The 20,860-nt window shown below is 33.7% G+C and overlaps 1 protein-coding gene across 1 annotated transcript in view; it reads left to right on the top strand.

Annotated features, from left to right (window-relative positions):
* Positions 1–20,860, top strand: part of si:ch211-266k8.4 — an 80,150-nt gene that overhangs the window by 13,772 nt on the left and 45,518 nt on the right. Inside the window, exons 8-10 of the mRNA XM_087312036.2 lie at positions 144–258; positions 409–526; positions 8,578–8,690. Of these exons, the coding sequence (XP_087168162.1) occupies positions 144–258; positions 409–526; positions 8,578–8,690 (346 nt within the window). The remainder of the gene's footprint in view (positions 1–143; positions 259–408; positions 527–8,577; positions 8,691–20,860) is intronic.

The raw sequence follows: 20,860 nt of genomic DNA, 5'->3' as shown, positions 1-20,860 counted from the left end.
TAATGCAACACATTTAGATTTGGATATGTGTGTATGCTTTTTTGCAGTTTATAATTTTTTTTCATGTTTGCATAATAAATATGACCTGTTTTTAAAGACAAATCCTGGGTATCAGACATTGACAGCAGTGTGTTGTTGTTTAGGAGACTCTCGGGGTGTCTTGTGTGCATTTCATCATGCAGTGGTTTCTCACTCTCTTCACCTCTCTGCCGTGCTGGGACTCAGTGTTGGCCATCTGGGATCTTATAATGCTGCATGGTATTAACCCCTTTTTCTTGTTTGTGCTACAAAAATACCATCTCAAGTGTCTAGCTGGCATATTTACTTATCAAAGTGTGCAATTTTAGTGCCGTTTCCAAACAGGTTTTTCTGAACGCGATCTGGTTAAATCTTGGTGTTTTTTTGCAGGATTGCAGGCTGTATTTCGCACCGGGCTCACCATTATTCTGCTTCTGGAGTCTCGTATTATGATTATGACTGAGGAGGCCACAGTTTTACCTCTTCTACTGCGAGTGCCTATAGACATGTGAGTGCCCTGATATTAAATGATCATTTTCATGTTAATGAGCTATAACTGATAGTCAGTGTAAACATTTTGCTTTTAGGTAAACAATCATAAATCATTAATTGTTAAAAATGTTACATTAAAATTTAATCATTAAAATGTTACAGGGGAATACTGGCATCACAAAAATATCAGCTAAAATATAAAAAACGGACATTTGTTTTGAGGTTTGCTTAAGTTTACATAACATTTGGTAGTTTTTAATTTTTAATTTAAAGGATTTAATAGATATGGATTTCAATAAATTCAATGTTTGTTCATTTATTTATTATTTATTAACCTATCATCCAACATGTACCACGTGCACATGCACTGAATTTTGACAATTTTGTATCTCCACTGACTTTTACAGTACAATATGATGGATTAAGATAATAGAAAACAAAAATATCAATTTAGTAGTTTTGATAAATAATTTGTTTTTATATTTACTTTCTATATGTGCTATGATAAAACAATTTTAAAAAGCCCCTATCATGCATTTAAAAGGGGTCATATTTTAGTTTTTAGGGGTCTAACATGTATGCAAGGTCTAAAACCCTTTCATTGTCTTATAATGTGGCTTTTTTTACCTAATTATCCCATGAACTCTCATATGATTCGTTCAGTGATTCATTTGTTCCCAAACCCCTCCTTAGCGTGATACTAATCTGCGCTGATTGGTCCGATGACCCTGTCGGTTGTGATTGGTCGACTGCTTTCAGCACGAGACAGAGAAATGCTCAACCCGGCTAATCAACAATTTTGAAGTAGTCAGATTGCAGATTGTGAGCCCAATGCAGGAGTGTATTAAAGCAATGCAGATAAACACCAGTATATTGCTCTATTCTTAACTTTAAGTTGAAAACAACGACACACATTCGGTATTAATTCACACAGTAGCAAAAGCTGAACTATTTTGCCGCACATGTGTAGGAACAGCTGACGGTGGCCATAGCAACGTCAAACGGCAATGGAACACGAGCTCACAAACAAAGTGGCACACGTCCCATTTTCAGCGTGTTTTTACACACGATATGAGAATATAAAAAGTTACGCAGATATAATACAAGTGGGTACAATTAACAAAACACAATTAAATACATAAGTTGCAAGCTAGAGAAAACAAGGAGGCAACCATTTTTATTATACTTACACATATAAAATGAAGGAAGAAACTGATCCATAAACTGTGCCTTGTGAAGTTCCTGTCAAGCTCTTCAAAGTGCTATATAGTCTTTTCTGATTCTCCCTTTTACAAACGGTCAATAAATTCCCCGTTGTAATTGAAAAAATGACTGGAACACAGCACGGGCTGGGGCTATAATGCTGAGGTATTTTTGTAAAGATAAACTTCAAACACTGACTCTTCACAGCCTCATCTTCGGGTAGGGAAAATAACTAATTTTTTCACGACATGATTCAGCCGGGATCTGCTACAGTGTCTTCTTTCTTTTCTTTTTACAGTATTTGTGGGTGGGGCCGGGGGGTTCAATTTTCTTAGGTCTGCGGGGCAGCAAATGGGCGGGGCTTGATTTCTCTATCGTCGTCACACCAGCATGGCTAAAGACTTAATGCAGAGACGATTCATTCGAACCACTATGAGTTGACCCTTTTATAGATGAATCGATAGTTTTAAACACGATGCAATTTTCAGATTCAAGCCTTAGCTGGATATTTCACTTTACTTAGAGCTGTGTTACACACTGCATGAGGTCATTTTCAAAAACCCAAAATGGGGGCTCTTTAAGAGACCACTTAAAATGTAGGTATGGGTTCAAGTAAAATGCTGCTGTTTTTTTTACGGTCTGATTTCTTCCACATTTCTTGTCATTTAAACATTATGATTTCAGAAAATAATGGCTGATCAGAATAGCAGTTCAGTAAATGTTTGATAAATGTTGTAATTGATTGAAAATCAGAATTATTCTACCAAAACTAGGTTTCTTAAAGTATTGAACAAAACATGGGTATTGTGTTGCCTAAAAGTGTATCTAAACCTCTGATGTGTGCGTGTGTGTGTGTGTGTGTGTGTATGTATGTATGTATGTATGTATGTATATATATATATATATATATATATATATATATATATATATATATATATATATATATATATATATATTTTTATTATTTTTTTTTTTTAATTTTTTTTTTTTTTTGCAAAAAATAAAGTCAGCTGTCTTAAAAATATTCTCAGTTTCTCCATTTTATTTTTGCATGATTTTATATGTTTAAACAAGTTAAACTAGATTTTTGCATGCTTAAAGATGGAATGAAACATAATATGCAGTATAAAAATAAATTTGCTAAACTTTTATTTACATATGAGGAAACATTAATGCTTTTCTGTCGACAGACTTCAAACATAAATGTATGGGATTTGATGACTGATATGTTTATGTGCTGATGTAACAGTTGCTATGGTGATTTGCCCATGAGTTCCACTTGAATTACTCGAGCTGAACTCAGATATATAAAGCCAGGCTATATTGTCAAGTTGTTAAATAGTTTCTAAGGCCGCTGTATATACAATACTCTGTGTAAAGAATCCTTTGACTGAATGCAAACCAGATTCCTTTTATACGCTTATGCACAAATAACACTCGTGTTTGCGAATGGTTTTCAGTTCACATTCAAAATCGATATTTGTTGTGGCTTGGCAAGAGACGCTTCTGCCCATGCGCTTTGTCAGCCACTTTACAGGATTATAAGGGCAAACGAAGCCATTTGCCGGTTTCAAAGGGGATATTTGGCATTGACATGCAGATGGCAGTCAGCACAAAGCTCCTACACATCAGGGAACGGGTTCACGTTGCTCGCCTGGCACCACGGCACTGCCGACAAGGTCAAGCCTAAATGCCCCGCTCTGATTCACAGTATCAGGATTTTGCTGGGCAGAGAAATGAGCCGTCTGAGAACCAAGCTCTTGCCTTAAGAGGCCAAAGAGTGAAGCGGAAGAAAACAAAGCGGCCAAAAGAAAAACAAGTAGTTTTGCCTTAACTCTTAAAATGAATTCAAGAATACAACTTAAGATGGTTTATAACAGTATTTGATAGGATTGTTCACCCATAATTCAAATTCTGCCATCATTTACTGACTTACTTTAAAACTGGTTGAGTTTCTTCTGTTAAACACAATACAAAAATATTAAAGAATTTTGTAAAAAAACAAAAAGAAAACACCCACTCCCTGATTTTGACTGACATTTTTCCAAATGTCTTGGTTTGTTTAACAGAAGAAATGAATTTATAAACATTTAGAGTGAGGACATTTGAATTTTTATGTGATCTATCTCTTTAAGTTTCTGAAACCCGTCATAGCCCCTAATCACACAGAGTGCCTTCTTTTGTATAGAGAGCTGCCGATTTAAATGGTTTTCAATCGGCAACTAGTTTTTTTGCAACTCTTCTCAACGTCACACACTCTTAACACCAAGAGTATTGATACAGTGGGTGCCTAGCAACATACAAAACACAGCACACTGCTCTTTTATAAAGTCATCAAAATTATGTTTTCAGAACTGAAAAGCAGTGTGATCGGCCCCTAAAACGTCCAAGTGAAGTTGGAGACCAGAACATCTAATACTTGGGCATTAAAAAAACAAGCCCATAAACGCATCAACTTTTTAAGAAAACGTATTAAAATAAAAAAATACCTGATTTAAAATGTAATAAATGAGGACATCATTAATATAGTAAATATTTTGAAATAGAGAAGCATATATATATATATATATATATTAGTGCTGTCAATCGATTAAAAAAAATTAACTAATTAATCGCACTTCTAAAAAAAAGTAATCGCGATTAATCGTATTTAAAAGACTAAAACTTGTAATTTTGTCTATTCGAGTGTAAAATGAATGTAAACGCAAGACAAATACTGTTTAAATTCAAAATATAATTCATTATTAGAATTTTTGTTCACTTGTAACACAGATTTCTTTATGTAAACAACATACCCACAATAAACCATCAAGATCCTGGCTTGACAGCCATATTTATTACAGAAATAAAACAAAGGCATGTTAATGACATTTGAATTTCAAAACAATCAATGCCAATAAGGAAAACATTGATTTCCATATTGGATTCTAAGTGGACTGCAAAAAAAAGCCAAAATACAGTCATTGCAGATATGGAAAATTATAATAATAATAATAAACTGTTGAAAATCTGTGCATGCGAACATTCTTTGTCATTTGTAAAATAAAGACTTGCAAGTTAAGGAAACAGCATTATAGGAGGAAGTTGCTGCGGCCTTGGTGCAGATTAAAAGTTTAAAAAGTATATGTATATGGACAGATAGGTAACTAGATAGAATAGACAGGAATATATTGATGTGTGCCCCTCTGCAGAGTGCAGACGCAAAAGCCTGCTCTCCCGCAGCGCGAACTCGCGTGTGAGAAACAGGCGTGACTCTCGGCTATTTTGACGAATACACACCTACGTTACACAGAGCCCAACATGGAAGATTGTGATTGGGTCAGCCCAATGTCAATAAAGAAATGAACTAATGGGCTGCAGATTATGTCACACAGGCGCTCTGTCTGGAAAATAAACATCTTACTTTCAGAGCGTGACAGCTCACACAGCACCATCAATTATTGAGGCAGAAAGACATGACAGTCTGCTAAGTGTTTTATGGGCCGATCAGATCATAAGAAGATGATCAGCCCGGCCCCAAAAGTACGTCGAAACGGCGGTAAACTGCCCAGCGTCTGCCCTGGCCACAACAGGAAAAAAAAAAACTGCGTTAATTGCGTAAATTTTTTTTAACGTGTTAATTATTTCAAATTAATAGCATGCTTTAACGTGTAATTTTGACAGCGCTAATATATATATATATATATATATATATATATATATATATATATATATATATATATATATATATACACACACACACACACACACACACACACACACATGCACACACTATTATATAACTTTATTAACCTCTTATGTTTATATTTAGTTATTTCATGCTTAAAGTGATTATCTATCCTTTGCCATAAGTGAAATTACCTTATCAAAACATGGGAGCCTATGAAAAATGCTTATTTTAGAAGAAAATTTTATATTGCACTAACAAGGTTTTTGCATCTGAACTCTTCATATATACAGTTGAAGTCAGAATTATTAGCCCAAAAAGAGTTTTAAACCTTTGCAAAATGTAAACTATTAGTCAGTATTTCCACCTGCTGTGACAAATTGTCAGTAATTTTTAAAACCAAAATTATTTTACCAAATCATACAGAGATCAAGTAAAATAAGGTTTTTCAACCTTTGAAGACTTCCAAAATCTTTGAAAAACGTGAAGAAATAACCTCTTTAACATTGTAATTGTGCAATTTGTTTTATTTGAATAGTATTTAATAATTTTGATGAAAAACTATCATATATGTTTAAACTTTAACATTATTTTACACAAATCTTTTAGAAATAAACAAAACTCTAACCATTGTAAACTTGACATTTCTTTCAATCACAAGTAATGTTTTTTTTTGTTTTGTTTATTTTTTTTTCTCCAGCCAGCATGACTGAATCTGCAGTTTAATTTCTGCATTTCATGTGGAGTTGTTCTTATGTAATCTTTAAATCAGGGAGCCACAGTTTGACGTCAGCTCAGTCTGGCTCTTTACTGTCCACTGTGATGCGGTTAGACAATGCCAGTCCTTCAGAAGAGGGACAAAACTCACCCGCTCCTCTTGCCATTCAGTCCTGTTGATGTGTTGCCCACTAAAAAGCCTTGACAGACCATTTGTGTGCGCTTTTTTTTTTTTTTACTGACAAGGCCACTTCAGGGCTTACGTAACTCACAGTGACGTTAAACACAGGCAGGCACAGGGACACTGTTGGCTTTTAATAGTAAGAGAAAGAAGAGATTGAGTGGCTTTTTCTTTTTTAAATCTGTGACGTTATCATTTCTAGTTCGCTGGCTGCGGCTTAAAACAAATTTTTGTCCAAATTGATTAAAGCATGCAATAATGTTACAAAACCATTTATAAAAAAGGCCTTCCTTTTTGGCCAGTGTCAAGTTTTTATAATATGATGATTTAAATAGTGTACTTTTTAAAATGTATAATTATTTATGCTTATATTATTTGTAATTACAAATATTATATTATACAATTAAGGAATTGTCATTGCGATTTTAAAGTAAATTGTCCAGATATTATTTACTATATAAGTAAAATGTCCTAAATCAACTTTTTTGTCCTAAATCTCAAAAGCTAAATTTTAGGCTTTAAAAAGTCTTGAATCTACTGAAATGTTCAGAATTTTCTTTTGTTCGTGTGTAGCTGCCCAATCTGGCCCTTAGCAGCCATACAATCATCAACAATCCATCTCAATAAGACTTAAAAATAGCATTTAATTACTTTCCCTTACAGTAACATTTTAAAACGTTTCCTTACAGTGACATGCTTAAAAGTTCTCCATTTATTTACTGCAGAGGATACTGACCTGACCTAAATTGTTTTATTATTAAATTATTATTATTGTAGACTGCAGTAATTGACAACCATGTTTTGTACTATTCTTGGTAAGGTTTTTAGGGTTTGTGAATGGATATATTTGAGAAAAAAAATTATAATAAAACAAAGTGTCTATTATTGTATTAAGGGAAAATATTCTGTTATTGTATTAAGGAAAAATATTTTCTAACTGGGATATTTAAAAAAATTATCAGCATTTAGCCTTGTATAAGTCTAAAATTTTAATTATAATAGTTTTAAAAGTGTCTTAAGTCTTTTATTTAACTTGGTGAAACCTGCAGAAACCCTGCATTTTACTTTGTAAACTATACAAATGTTATTTTGAGAAAAGTGACACTATAAAGTGTCACAAATCTACAACTATGTAAATCTAAAAAGTTGTGCTATTACATTTGATTATTATGATGAAATGTATTTACACAGTATAAAATTGACTATACTTGTAAAACATATTTATAGAAATATTTTGATGTAAGTAACTTGTTTGTTTGAATTTAGTTTTATTTATTATATTTGTTGTTGTTTTGGAAGACCTTTTGCAACGAAGCTGACATGGCATTAAAAAAATGATATGAAATTATTCAATATGATACGGTACTTATTTACTAGTGCGGGGCGAAAAATGAATCACGATTAATTGCATAAAATAAAAGTCTGTTTTGACTTAAACTATGTGTGTATACTGTGTATATTTATTTTGTATATACCTGTATAAATATACACATGCATACATATATTTGAGAATTTTTATTTATTTATATTTAAATATAAAATAAATATGTATGTGATACAGATTATATATATTTTTAAATGTCTATGTAACAAAATAGTTTTGCTTTTATGTGCGAGTGTATCACATATGGATAATAAATAAATATAACACACAGATAAATTGTCAAAAACTTTTATTTTGTTGAATTAATATTTGCCCTGCACTATTATTAACATTCACTATATTGAGTTGTTTAATTTATTATTATCAGACAGTACATAGACAGTAAAAGGTTACACTATATTATTTATAATATCTGTATATAATTTGTGTTTAGGTTGTTAGGTTTAGATTCTGTGAAGGTTATATTTATATAAGTATTTTAAAGATTATAAGTGCACTATTTTACTATTATCCTAAAGCAATGTTAAATAAATAAAACCATAAATAATGGGTTATAAAAAAAGCATTAAATAATTTTCTAAGTACTCCCCCATTCCCCCACTCCCCCCCTTTACCGCAATAACCAGCCTGATCTGATGAAAAAGCGGAACTATTTTACAGTTTGTGAGTAAAGTGACTAATTCCTGTGAGTTTAGTTCTACGAAAATATATGATTTTAAAAAGGAGGCGTGGCACCAAACCCCGCATTTAAACCGTCATTTGGGATAAGTAAATCATACAAAATTGCACAAATGATATCATCCCAATTCATACAAATTAGCCACTAAATTCGAAAGGGTACGAATGTAGTTTTGTACTACATGTTTGTCAAACTAATTTGAATGTTTTGTCTATATTTAATGGTATGGTGTCCAGCTGTCACCATCGTGTGCTGATCCCAGCGCTCTGGAGCACAGACCTTCAGGAGTGGGAAATCAACTGCATGAACAGCCTGGTATTGGAGGAATTGGACAGCACACAGGACGAAGGTAAACTCATACCCACAATCCCACAGTCAAACATCCCACAATGAACACGCTTGTTCTCGCCATCCAAAACATGCGCACAAATTCCAGTCTGGCTTACATAAGACCTCGTCTTTTGTCCCGCTTGTTTGTTTAGTGTACATATGAGCCCACCTCCAGTACAGTATGTCTTCCCATGAGCCTCTGCAAAAGTCTAAGGTGCTGTAAGCAAGACTCTGGGTTCAGGACTAAGGGTCAAGTGTAATGGGCTGATAGAGACTTAATCTCTGCGCTCATCTGCCTCCCCGTGGGATGCTTTTTGACTGGATGAGCCTGTAAGTGAGGCTTTTTGGAGACAAAATGTCAGCGCTATCTCACGTTGGCGCCTGGGGAGGGCGTACAAAGCGCACTGTTAAGTGTGCTCGGACTTGAAGATGTCTTTGAGTTCAGTAACAACAGGCTCAGGTGAATGGAGATGTTGTGTAGTGATGGAGATGCTGTGTAGTGATGGGGCCTTTGGTGTTTGTGAATGCTAATAGCTTGTATAAGCTAAACAAGCGATTGCAATTGAAGTCTTTTTCAGGCTGTCAGTTATTTAGTGATCCATTAATGTTTATAAACCTAGAAAGAAATTTTTAGTTTGAATGCATTTAACAAAACTGAAGTAAATGAAGCAAATCTTAATTTTATGTATTGGTTTCTCGAATAAATAGCTTTTTTATTTCAATTGTTTTTTTGTATTATTTGCCACAGAATAGGGTATATGCCGAGCTAGTGCTGTTCCCATGCTGATACACTTCCGGTGACCTGTTATTGTGAACTTTTTCCCATTTTATACGGTTCCTTATACAGCATCGATGTTGTAATGTCATTAAAATACATTCAGTTAAATAAACTTTAGCATTTATTTAGTTGCTCAAGCGTTAAACGAGACTAAAAGCTGTTTACTCGCACGCGCCCGTCAGAATTGGCAGGCTAACGCAGAAGCTCCATTAAATATACTGGGGTAAAATAAATGCTCATATTATAAAGATATGACGGGGAAAATATAATTTAATGCAGTGCTTCTTGTACAATCTGAGACCCACTTTAAATCGGATATCAGCTAGTGGAGATCGCTGATTTTTAAAGAAACAGACCTTAAACGCACCAGATTTTGCATTGGCATTCAATTCGCCGGAAGCGCTTAACCCAGGTTAATGGCAAATTAAAAGTCCTATTTGCATGCTTCGGCATATACCCCATTGAAAAATAGATAGTAATAGGAACTTTTTGAATTCTGACTACATTATGGCTTTTCCAACCGCATAAAGTAATTTTTATTTTAATCTTGCAGTTTTATTTTTACCACTAAGAGGGTTGTGCTTATTCTCTTTATGAGTTATGGGTGTGTTTTGAGCATAACGTGCATTAAACCATTGAGAGTCTCATCTCCCATTCCTTTTAAGCATCAGTTGTGTCGTGCCATGGCACATTTGCTATGTACATTGTGGACTTTATAAGTGGAAGAACACCTCACTAGCCAAAAAACAGTTAACCAAACCTTCTGCAACATGAGGAAAAAGAATGAGTCTCCTCCAGTTGGCCTCTTTGCTTTCTCTTTTCTTCTACTCTTTACTGCGTTACTTTTTAGGATAAGGAACGCACTCCACTGAAGACATCCATTACTCCACATATTTAATTTTGTTTGTTAAGCACAAAGATTTGTTTCAAAACTATTTCTAAATTGTAATCCTTTTTTTTTCATATGTAGAGATATGTGTATTGCTGCACATCCTGTGCGTGTTAAGTAACGTGTAAACATTTGAACTCAAATGCTTACCAACAAACATGCTCATTGCTGGATTTTAGACCAGCTTTTAGTTGGTCAATGGCGAGGTCTATTTCAGTTCTTCAAAATAGAAACGTGCCAAAAAAGCACCTTATCACAACTCCTTTATAGACCATATTATTTATTATGTTACCATGAATGTTGAAAATGCTACTGATATGGCATTAATTAATTACTAAAAATAAATATATTTGACCTTTTTTTTTGGTCTGTCATGTTTTTTTCTCACATTGTTTCAAATGTTTTGCTATTGTTATGGTTATTCCATGCCATTTTAATCCTTTAAGATAGTCATCTGGCAATCAAACATATTAAAACAATATCAATACAACTAAAACAAGTCAAGACGTCATCAAAAAAAAAGATTTTTATGAATGAAAGCGGCAGCACGGTGGTGCAGTGGGTAGCACAATTGCCTCACAGCAAGAAGGTCGCTGGTTCGAACCCTGGCTGGGTCAGTTGGCATTTTTGTTCGGAGTTTGCATGTTCTCCCCGTGTTTGCGTGGGTTACCTCTGGGTGCTCCGGTTTCTCCACAAGTCCAAAAAACATGCGCTAATGCAGCAGTTCATTTTGCTGTGGCGATCCCAGAATAATTAAGGGACAAAGCCAAAAAGAAAATGAAGGAATGAAGGAAAATGAATGAAAACTAATGAGATTGGGCACATTTAAATTGCAATGACCACTAATGCAATATAAAAAATAAAGTGGATAGATCATGAAGGTTCAGCTCTCTAGTCAATAAAATAATGTAATTTACATTTGACTTACAGTTGAAACCCTTATAGACTTACATTGACCACTAAGGAGTTTATAGACCACAGTAAACTTGTATGCAATAGCATTAACGCAGGTTTGATAGAATTGCAGTCAACGGCCACTTCTCTATGACTCATGGGCTTTGAGCGATAGACAGATTCCTTGAGGCATGCTCTCTGCGTGCCGTAGCCCTGTTTTGGGGGGCCCTGCTATAATTGAAAGGCCCCACAGTGGTTTTTACTGTATGAATCTGTCATCCAAAGGACTGTGACTCATAGTGAGTCATCCGGGGGGGCCATCAGCCTCTCTGTGCCCTTTTAACAAGGTAATGAGAGCTGATTCACTGCGCCTCCGCTGAAGAAACACCTGGATGTCAGGAAACCACAGAAAACACCACTGCTGACTTACTGTTGACTGAAGAGTTTTTTAGTGGTCTGCTGCTTTAAGCAGGTTGCATGTTTATTGGGTTTTCAGCACACCTGTCTGTGACCTCATACCTGCCGGAAGGTGCTTGAAGATTGTTTTAGTCAACAAGGATTATGATGAGGTCATCAGATTTGCTGTTAATTGCTCCATTTTTGGATTATGAGGAACATTTAATTGTTAAATAATACAGAGTTTATGTTAGATAAAACGATACTTGGTTTGCTTTTGCAGTGTCACGTAAGAAGTTGAGAAGTTTGAGGTCAGTGAGACTTTATTTTATTAATCAATTAATAAAAAACTATTTTGAATAAATGCTGCTCTTTTGAACTTTACATTATTTATTCATAATTCAAAAAAAAGTTTGTTCCATAAAAATATTATGAAGCAAACTGTTTCTGCGATAATTCTAATAATAATGACTAGGGTCAGACGGAATCTGTGGACATTTTCTGCTATTTCTGCGGAAAATTTTGGTAAAAATCTGCTGATTTCTGCTGAATTATTTTGGGAGCATCATAACTAAAACATTAATATGTGAAAAAAAAAATCTTTTTTACTTCAATTTAATGTTTAAAAAGCAAATCCAATTAGATTCACTTTATTTGGTAAACAAAGTAAGTCTCTCATATAATATCTCTACTAAAAGACACAACATATTACTGTACAAACTGCATTGTACATAAATCAGATGAACATTTTCATATTAGTCAATATTACTGTAATTAATTTAAAAACTGAATAAACTTAGATTTATTCAAGTAAATAAACAGAATTAATGATGGGCTAAAAATCTGCGGAATGCTGTGTGCGCAGATTCCGTGTATGCTTAATAATGACAAATGTTTTGTGAGCAGCAAATCATTATTTGAACGATTGTTTTTTGATGTATTATATAAGAATAGCAACTGATGTTTTCAAATATATTTAAATCCAAAACGATTCTATTAAATAGTAGTAATATTTTACATAACCACAGTATTTGCTGAATTTTTCTGTTTTGGTTAACTTTTAAAACTTTAAAATATTTTATTAAAAGACTCTAATGCTAATGTACTGTGATTTATCTGTCTATCATTGTTACAAACCCTTTTTTATCAGCACAAAATAATGAATTCATAAAGGGAACGAAACATAAAGAGGACACATGAACTAAATTGTCTAAATTAATAAATTTATTACAACCAAAACAATCAAACAAATCGTGTATCACAACTAAATAAGAATGAATAAAGAATTAATAACTTGCGTTCTCCAACAAATATACAACACTAACCAAAGACTAAACAACCCAGCAATTAACAAATTCGATCAAAGTAAGACTTAAAGAAAACAAAACAGTAAATTAAAGAAAACGAAGCTTGATGACTGGCTGTGAAGTCTACTCTCTCTCTGCTCAGTGTTGGTCTGTATTTATAGCCAATATTCAATTAGCACAACTCGCCGCAGGTGCACAAGGGCGGACTCTAGGAAACAAACAGTGAGTGACGTCATGACACACAAGCAAGCACAACACAAACAGGCAACAGCCGTAACAATCATCTATCTGTCTATCTGTCCCTCCATTCATCCATCCCTTCATTATACCATCCATCCGTCTGTTCATCCATCCCTTCATTATACAATTTATCCATCCATCAATTTGTTTATCTATTCGTCTATTTATCTATCTAAAAAGATTTTAGTCACATAGGTTGAAGCAAAACAATGCTTAGCCAATTAAAACGAACAATTCTGAAATTTTTACAGTTTTAAAGGGTCATATATACTCGTATGCATGAATAATAGGTGAATCTATTTATCTATCAATCATTTTAGTTCCTCCATCAGTCTGTACGTCTGTCCATCCAGCAATTTGTTGAGTTCAGGTCATATTGTAGTTGGAAGATTCCGACTTGTAAAAATGAATGTTCTCAAAATACTTGTGATAACCCGTATCTTGCAAACTGGCAGTTTTCTGGGAGCTCCTATTAGTATTAATGACCGCTGTACCACCTGGCTAACACACATTTATAGACATTTGTTTTATCATTTAGTGTTTTTCCCCACAGAATTGCATAATTCTGAGTACAAGGGTCTGTTGCTGTCACCTCGAAATGATGGTAATTAGGACATGATGTGATAATGTCTAAAGGATAAAAACTTTAAATGATTTTATTGACTATGTCAGTATTTTTTTTAAAAGTGCAGTTCTAGTTTTAAGATCTGACAAAAAGTCGCTGTTCTATGCAGTTTTTTTTCCAATTATTGGAAAGTCATTCTTGAAGAATTTGTCATGAATACTGTGACATAAATCTCTGCTGATGACTGTATTGGCTCTTGTGTGGGTGTGCAAAATCAAAGGAGTTTGTTGCTCTGATAGCAGGATTGTATTTTGCTGGTGTGTGTTGGCAGATTCCTGAGCTGGGCTGTTTTTTTGTTTTTTCTCTCAGCCCCATGATGCATCGCTGTGTTGTTTTTTTCTTGCCGTCTGTGCTGCAGTGACTCAGCTGCTTTCGGGCAGGTGCAATGCATGCAAACTACAAAATATTGATGTAATATTTACTGGAGGCATTTTCTGGAATCATTTCCTTTTGAAAATGATGTGAACAGGTGTTTTGGTTCAGTGTCATATTAAGCACTTTAGTTTTCTATATATATCCACTTCCAAATTGTGTTTTGGGACAACTTTTTGTTTAAAATGTATTGTTTATTATTTTTTGTTTTTAATTTTTATTTTTTCTTTGAAGTTTAAATTTTAATGTGCTTCTGGGGTATGTTCACCGTGTGTTTATGTTCGCTGCTGTGTGTTTATTTATATGGGGCATTCTACCAGAAACGTACATTTTCACTCATAAAAAAATGTGACCGAGTCTGACTTAAGCTTGTCTTACTTAAATCATACAAAAACAAGCATAGAATCGTACAATTCAACTTGTAAATGTATTTGTATTATATAGTTTTAGTGTTTATATATAGAATTTGTTTATAATTTCATGTTTTTAATAAGTTAATTTGAAAAATAACAACTTAAACTTGCTATTTCTGCTACTTTTTTTTCTAAATGACAGTCTTCAGAATAAGAAAACTATTAAAGCTGTAAGACAGTGACAGGGTTTGTACATTTGTAAAGTGTTAATTAAAGTTTGTTTAATTAAGAACAAAAATCTGAGAACCTAATAAATGACATATTTCTTTACAGAACAACTTATAGAAATTAGTTTTTTATTTCAGGGACAGATAATGTACATTTTTGTTAGAATGCCCCATATCTGTCTGTCTGTCTGTCTGGATGGATTGATAAAAAAGCAGTAAATTAATAAAGTAATTTATATTACCAATTAATTTTGAACATCAACATTTCAACATCAAAGGTTTCAAACTCTGAGGACACAAAGGAAATGCAAAGTCTCGAAAACTGTCGATTAAAGGGGTAGTTCATCCAAAACTGAAAATTCTGTCAATTGTTCATCATTCACTTGTCCCAAACCTAGTTGACTTTTTTTTTTTTATCTGTTGAAGATATTTTTAAGATAGCTTGAAAACTGTAACCATTGGCTTCCATGGTATGTTTTTTTCTACTATGGAAGTCAATGGATACAGGTTTTTAGCTTTTTTCAAAATGTCATCTTTTGTGTTCAATAGAATGAAGAATCTTCTAAAGGTTTAGAACCACTTGACTAAATTTATATTTTTGGATGGATTATCCCATTAACTGATATATTTACAGAGTAAAACAAGTTATAAAAAAACACTGAATAATTGTTGTTATTTCAGTTGTAAATTAATGTGGAAACATAATTGTGCTTAGATTTAAACAATTTAAAAATCGCCTTACTGTATGTGCAATTGATACAATAGCATATTTTTCTTATTTGAGGGGTAATTGATAGCAAAATAAAAAATAGCAATTGAATATAATAGTTTGAGCTTTTTTTTATTATAGCCTTTATATAATAGCTTTTATTTTAGTTTTAAATTTAGTTTGAATTAGTTTTCATTTATTCATAACATATTAAATTGGAAATGTTTATCTAATAGGCCTGTTGCTTTGCATCAGAAGGCATTCATTAACCTACTGAGGTATGGAATAATTTTATTGTGCAGCATGAATGCTGTTTTTGTTGATTCAAAGGCACCATTCATCACCATTGTAAAGCTGGGAAGAGACAGAATATGTTATTATTTCACTTGAATAGCAGATACACAGAGGATTGCTTGAGGAAGAGTAAATTGTTATACTATTAAAGTATATACTATTTCTTTAATTTTCACAAACCTCAAGTATTCAAAATATTTTGTTTTGATTCCAACATATTTCAAAAAAAACGTTTGGTTAGTCAGTTTCTGATTCATGAACATCTTTCGTTTTCAGAGTTTGTTCAGTGAATGATTCATCCCTACTGTTTCAGTACTGTAAAACCAGAGTGCATGATTGGTTTGAATGATTCATTAAAGTCATTTGTGAATCAGACTGCATAAGGCACACAGACATGTTTTCTTGTTATAATCATAAATCATACATTGCACTATATAGATGTATGTATCCAACAATGAAGAAAATCTCTCACAATATTTTTATATCATAAGGCCATTTTCACGAAAAGTGTTTAAAAAATTTTAAACATAAATTTTTTATTTTTATTTTTTAAATTAACTTTTTTTTTGCCGATATAAGAAATAAAGTCTGGAGCGTTTGTCAACATTAAAAAAATATATACACATATAATTTAGTTTAATTCTTTTTTCAAGCATAATTTCCAAAATAAGTAATACAAGAATCTCATTACCGCAACAGTCTGCAAAATTGACTTCATTAAAAAACCTTATTTACTTAAAAAAAAAAAAAGATTGTTATCAGTCATGTACAGTTATTTGAGATTTTGAAATAACATTTATTTTTAAATTAACATGGTTTTTTACTTGGATCATTTTTTTTCACCTTACACAACAATGGTTGACAACTTTTTTTTTTTTTTTTTTGCTTTTGCATTAAAAAGCTAACTATTTAAAAATAAGTACAAAATAACACATTATGAACATTGGTTGTGGTAATGAATTTATGGGGTTGCAGTATTTAGGTTAATTATTTCAATATTGATTTTAAGTGTACCTGACAGAAGTGTTGTCATCGATCCCAGTTGTAAGAGCAACAAATAATAACTTGACTTCTAGTTGATCATTTGGAAAAGTGTCAGAAGGTAGATTTTCAGATGAATCACCTGTTGAACTGCAATCCAATCATCACAAATACTGCAGAAGACCTATTGAAACCCAGAATGACCCAAGATTCTTATAGTAATCAGTCAAGTTTGGTGTTGGAAAAATCATGGTTTGGGTTTACATTTAGTGAGGAAATGTGCTAAATGTAATTCAAAGAATCTTGATGAACTCTGTGAGTCCTGCAAGAACGTTTTCTTTGCTATTCCAGATGACTTTATTAATAAGTTATTTGAGTCATTGCAGAGATGTATGAATGCAGTCCTCCAAGCTCATGGCAGTCAAACACAATATTAATTCCACTGCACCATGACTTTATATTATATACTGTACAATAGTTCTGTTAAGTGACAAGACTTTTGTCCAAGCAAAGTCAGACCTTACTGTCCTAATTAAATATTTAAAAAATAAAGGCATGATCATAGTTTATTTTGGTAAAATAATCGTGATCTATTGGCCTTTGCCTTTCATATAAGCCACTTCTAATACCAAATGATCAACCAGCAGTCAAGTTATTATTTGTTGTTTCTAAAACTTAGATAGGCGGCAAGACTTTTGTCGGGTTGTGTATATATGAGATTGTTACCAACATTTACTTTAGATAAAAATAAGTAATGATTGCACAATCATATATTGAATTTCAGTTTTTTATTTTTTTTATTTAGAATTTTATTTTTATTGCTTCAAAAACAAAAATTTCTTGGAGAAGCTGAAAGGAATCCTCCCTTTATAAAGAGTTGTTTTGTCTTCATTTTTGCTGTTACAGTTTATGATGCATTTTTACAGTCTTACAAAAAAATACTGCCTATTTGTCAACTACCCTGATGACTCTGGCTTTTGAGTACAGTGCTGACTCGAGACTAGATCTGAAAAGCAATCAGAAGCGTTTATGATGTATTTTAGCCATAAATCTGCTTTCCTCTGGTCACCTTGAGCATGGGCAAACACAATAGTCAGCCATTTTGTGGCTAATCCTGTAAACCGAGCTGATTAAGTCAGCCCTTCATTGAGTTTGACTGTTCTGTCCCTGAGCGTGTTCTGCTGAAGGCTAATATTTTGTGTAACCTGAGTGTTCCTGCTGGACCGGCTTAATCAAATAACCACCCAGCGCTTGTTCAGGAGATGTGAAACAGACAATGACCGACACAGGCCTTTCCAATCTGGGCGGCGCGCAGTCAATGAGCGTGAAGTGATGGCAGTCAAAGGGGCGCAGCGTGGCTTAGGCCTGAGCTTAGACAGGTCAGAAAGGTGACATTTTTCCGGACCTCTTAAGTAGAGCCTTATGTTAGTTGTAAATCCACTAATGACTGAAGGCTTTCCTTGAGTGGAGGTATCGGGCCACCCATCTTTCTGATTGGACCACTTTATGTGTCTTTGACTGATAGGAGAGGTTTATCTCGAGGTTATATGTTTCCATGTGATAGGCAAAACTTGTTTTTGAAGGAGAGGATATTGATTTCTACTTTTTTATCTAGTGTGTTCCTTAAATGGTTAGTTCCCGTGAGAATTAAAGTTGCCATTATTTACCCACTCCTCTTTCATTCCAAACTCAGACTTTCGCTTACAGAAAAACCACATGAGCTTCATATTTGCATTCCCATGTTAAATTCACAGGGTAAATACATGTAAAATGTGGTTTCGGATCAAAAAATGCGATTTCAATGTTCCAAATCCGTGAACAAAATGTATCATCAAGTGTCAGAATGGTGTGGTACTGCTAAAAACACGAATGCAGTTATGAATATATTAAAACATGTGCTTGTTTGCTGTAAACATTTGTAATAATGACAACAAATACTAATGGTCAAATACTAATTGTGGATCTCCTTACTTCCGGGTGCAGCTATTCCTGGTGTATTCTGGGAAATTTTCTTACCCCTTTGTTTCGAGTGTGCTCAGTCCAAAGGGGTATCTAGCTCTTCCCCTTGGCCCTACGTCTTCAAGCTAAAAAGAATTGGGATACCCCTACTCCTTCATGAGACTGCACAAAACAAGGGGTAAGGGGAAGGGCTGAGGGTAGAATTGGGATTGGGCATAAGTCTCTTATGTTTATTTTATAATAAAGAGATCGGATATTTTGTTTAAATATGTTTTAGACTTTTAAACTGTTTGCCTTAGTAATGTTGGTAAATTAAAATAAAGTGATTAAAAAACAAAATCATAATACTTTTAAAATGTATTGTTAAAAAAATATTCAATAATTATCGATACCGAATTATATGAAACGTGATATTGTGAATTTTGAATTTTATTTTGCAATATCGCCCAGCCCTAGTTCCCCGTTTTACCTGTGGTTAACATGAGTCGCAGATGTGATCCGCATGTAACGTGTTTTAGATGTGTTCCACGTGACTTTAACATGCGTTATAGATGTTTCATGTGTTCTATGTGTTTAACATGCATTTTAAATGTTCCACATGTTTTAACATGCATTTCACATGTTGCATGTTTCAGCTACTTTTCACATTTCATGCGTTTATTATGCATTTCAGATGCATTGCACATGAGTTCTGTGTTTAACATGAGTTTTAAAAGTGTTCCACATGTGTTTATCATGCCTTTTTAGATGCTTTCCAAGGGTGCTTTTCACGTTACTTGTGTGTTTAACATTAGTTTGACATGCATTTCAAAAGGATTCAATGCTTCAGTGTTTCATATTAGATTATAAACATGTGATTGTACATTAGAAGTTCATGGGATTTTTCTGTGATAGTAGTTCTTTAAAACACAATTTTTTCTTTCAACCAGATGTTCAAAAAATTCCCCCTATTTGTTGTCTACTTTTTAGTAACAAAAACAAACAAACAATAATTATATCCACAATGTAGTTATTTGTTAAATATAATAGAGAAAAAAATTTTCATTTAATTTATTTGGGAAAAGATTCAACATGTTTTCTGGATTTTCTTTGAGATACTGTTTTGTTTGGGAATTTTGTTTCCACACCTTTTAGGAAAATCACCCTGCAAAATGAGTCCTAAAGCTCATGTTTTTTTTTCTTAAACTAGCTTTAGCTTTAGGACTTTCCCAAATGTTGAAAGCTTGGTTCTGGCTTCAGCATTTTCCGTCTGCTTTTATGATATGCAAGCACTCTTGGGCAGTTTCATTTGAGAAAAGGACTTGAGGAAAATCTGGGATGCATCATGACACTTAAAAGTGAAGTCTTTAACAAGCTAGTAATTTTAAGAAGAGAAAAAAACCTTACCGCAGAGGAATGAACAGACACGCTACACTGGACGTCTGCTGCTTTTTGCTACTGTGACTCATATCCAGTGGGATATTTTTAAAACTTAACAAGTGAACGTTCGTCTGAATGTGCAGTGACTGAAAGATCGTAGTAATAGTCGTAGCTTTACCCAGTGGAGTTGATATGTGTTCAGTGATAAGTGGTCAGATGGGGATTTCTAATTGTTTGTTATTCTGAGCACTGCACAACAAGCTGCTAATGTGTGGTACTGTTGTCAATAAGTAGACCTATAGAGTGTGATGAACCCTCATGTGCTTCATTCTCCAAAGCCATGGTATGACAGCATGTTAGTAACTCAAAATGAAAGACCAGCATCCAGTGGTTCTTCTTTGAACTGGTGCAGAGACTTTGTTAAGATGACAGTCGGAAATAAAAAAGGGTTCAGGCCTGATTGGATGATTGATTGGCCTGAAAGCCTGAAACCTGAGCCTAGTGAGACATGATTGAAAAAAAGGCATTTAAATAATAAGCTTCATGTGGTTGTGTGGCATTTCCTGCTATTAGGTCACATTTAATTTATTTTACCATTTTCTAACCAGGAAGGCAACATACTATTATACTAAATACACGTCTTCTTTTGAGACTATTTTCTATATGCATCTCCTCCTAAATTGTTCATACTACAACCATCAAACTAACTCCAACCGTCAAAACCGGTCTGACTCGGGTTGCTACACTATATCTTTTCCAAACACTGACCTGGAAATTTCGGAAAGGTCCCATTGACTTAACATTGG

Source organism: Danio rerio, chromosome 25 (genome assembly GCF_052040795.2).
Source record: "Danio rerio strain M-AB ecotype USA chromosome 25, GRCz13ab, whole genome shotgun sequence".
NCBI classification, from domain to species: domain Eukaryota; kingdom Metazoa; phylum Chordata; class Actinopteri; order Cypriniformes; family Danionidae; genus Danio; species Danio rerio.
Note: the sequence above shows the minus strand (reverse complement) of the source record. Positions and strands in the feature narration are given on the sequence as shown.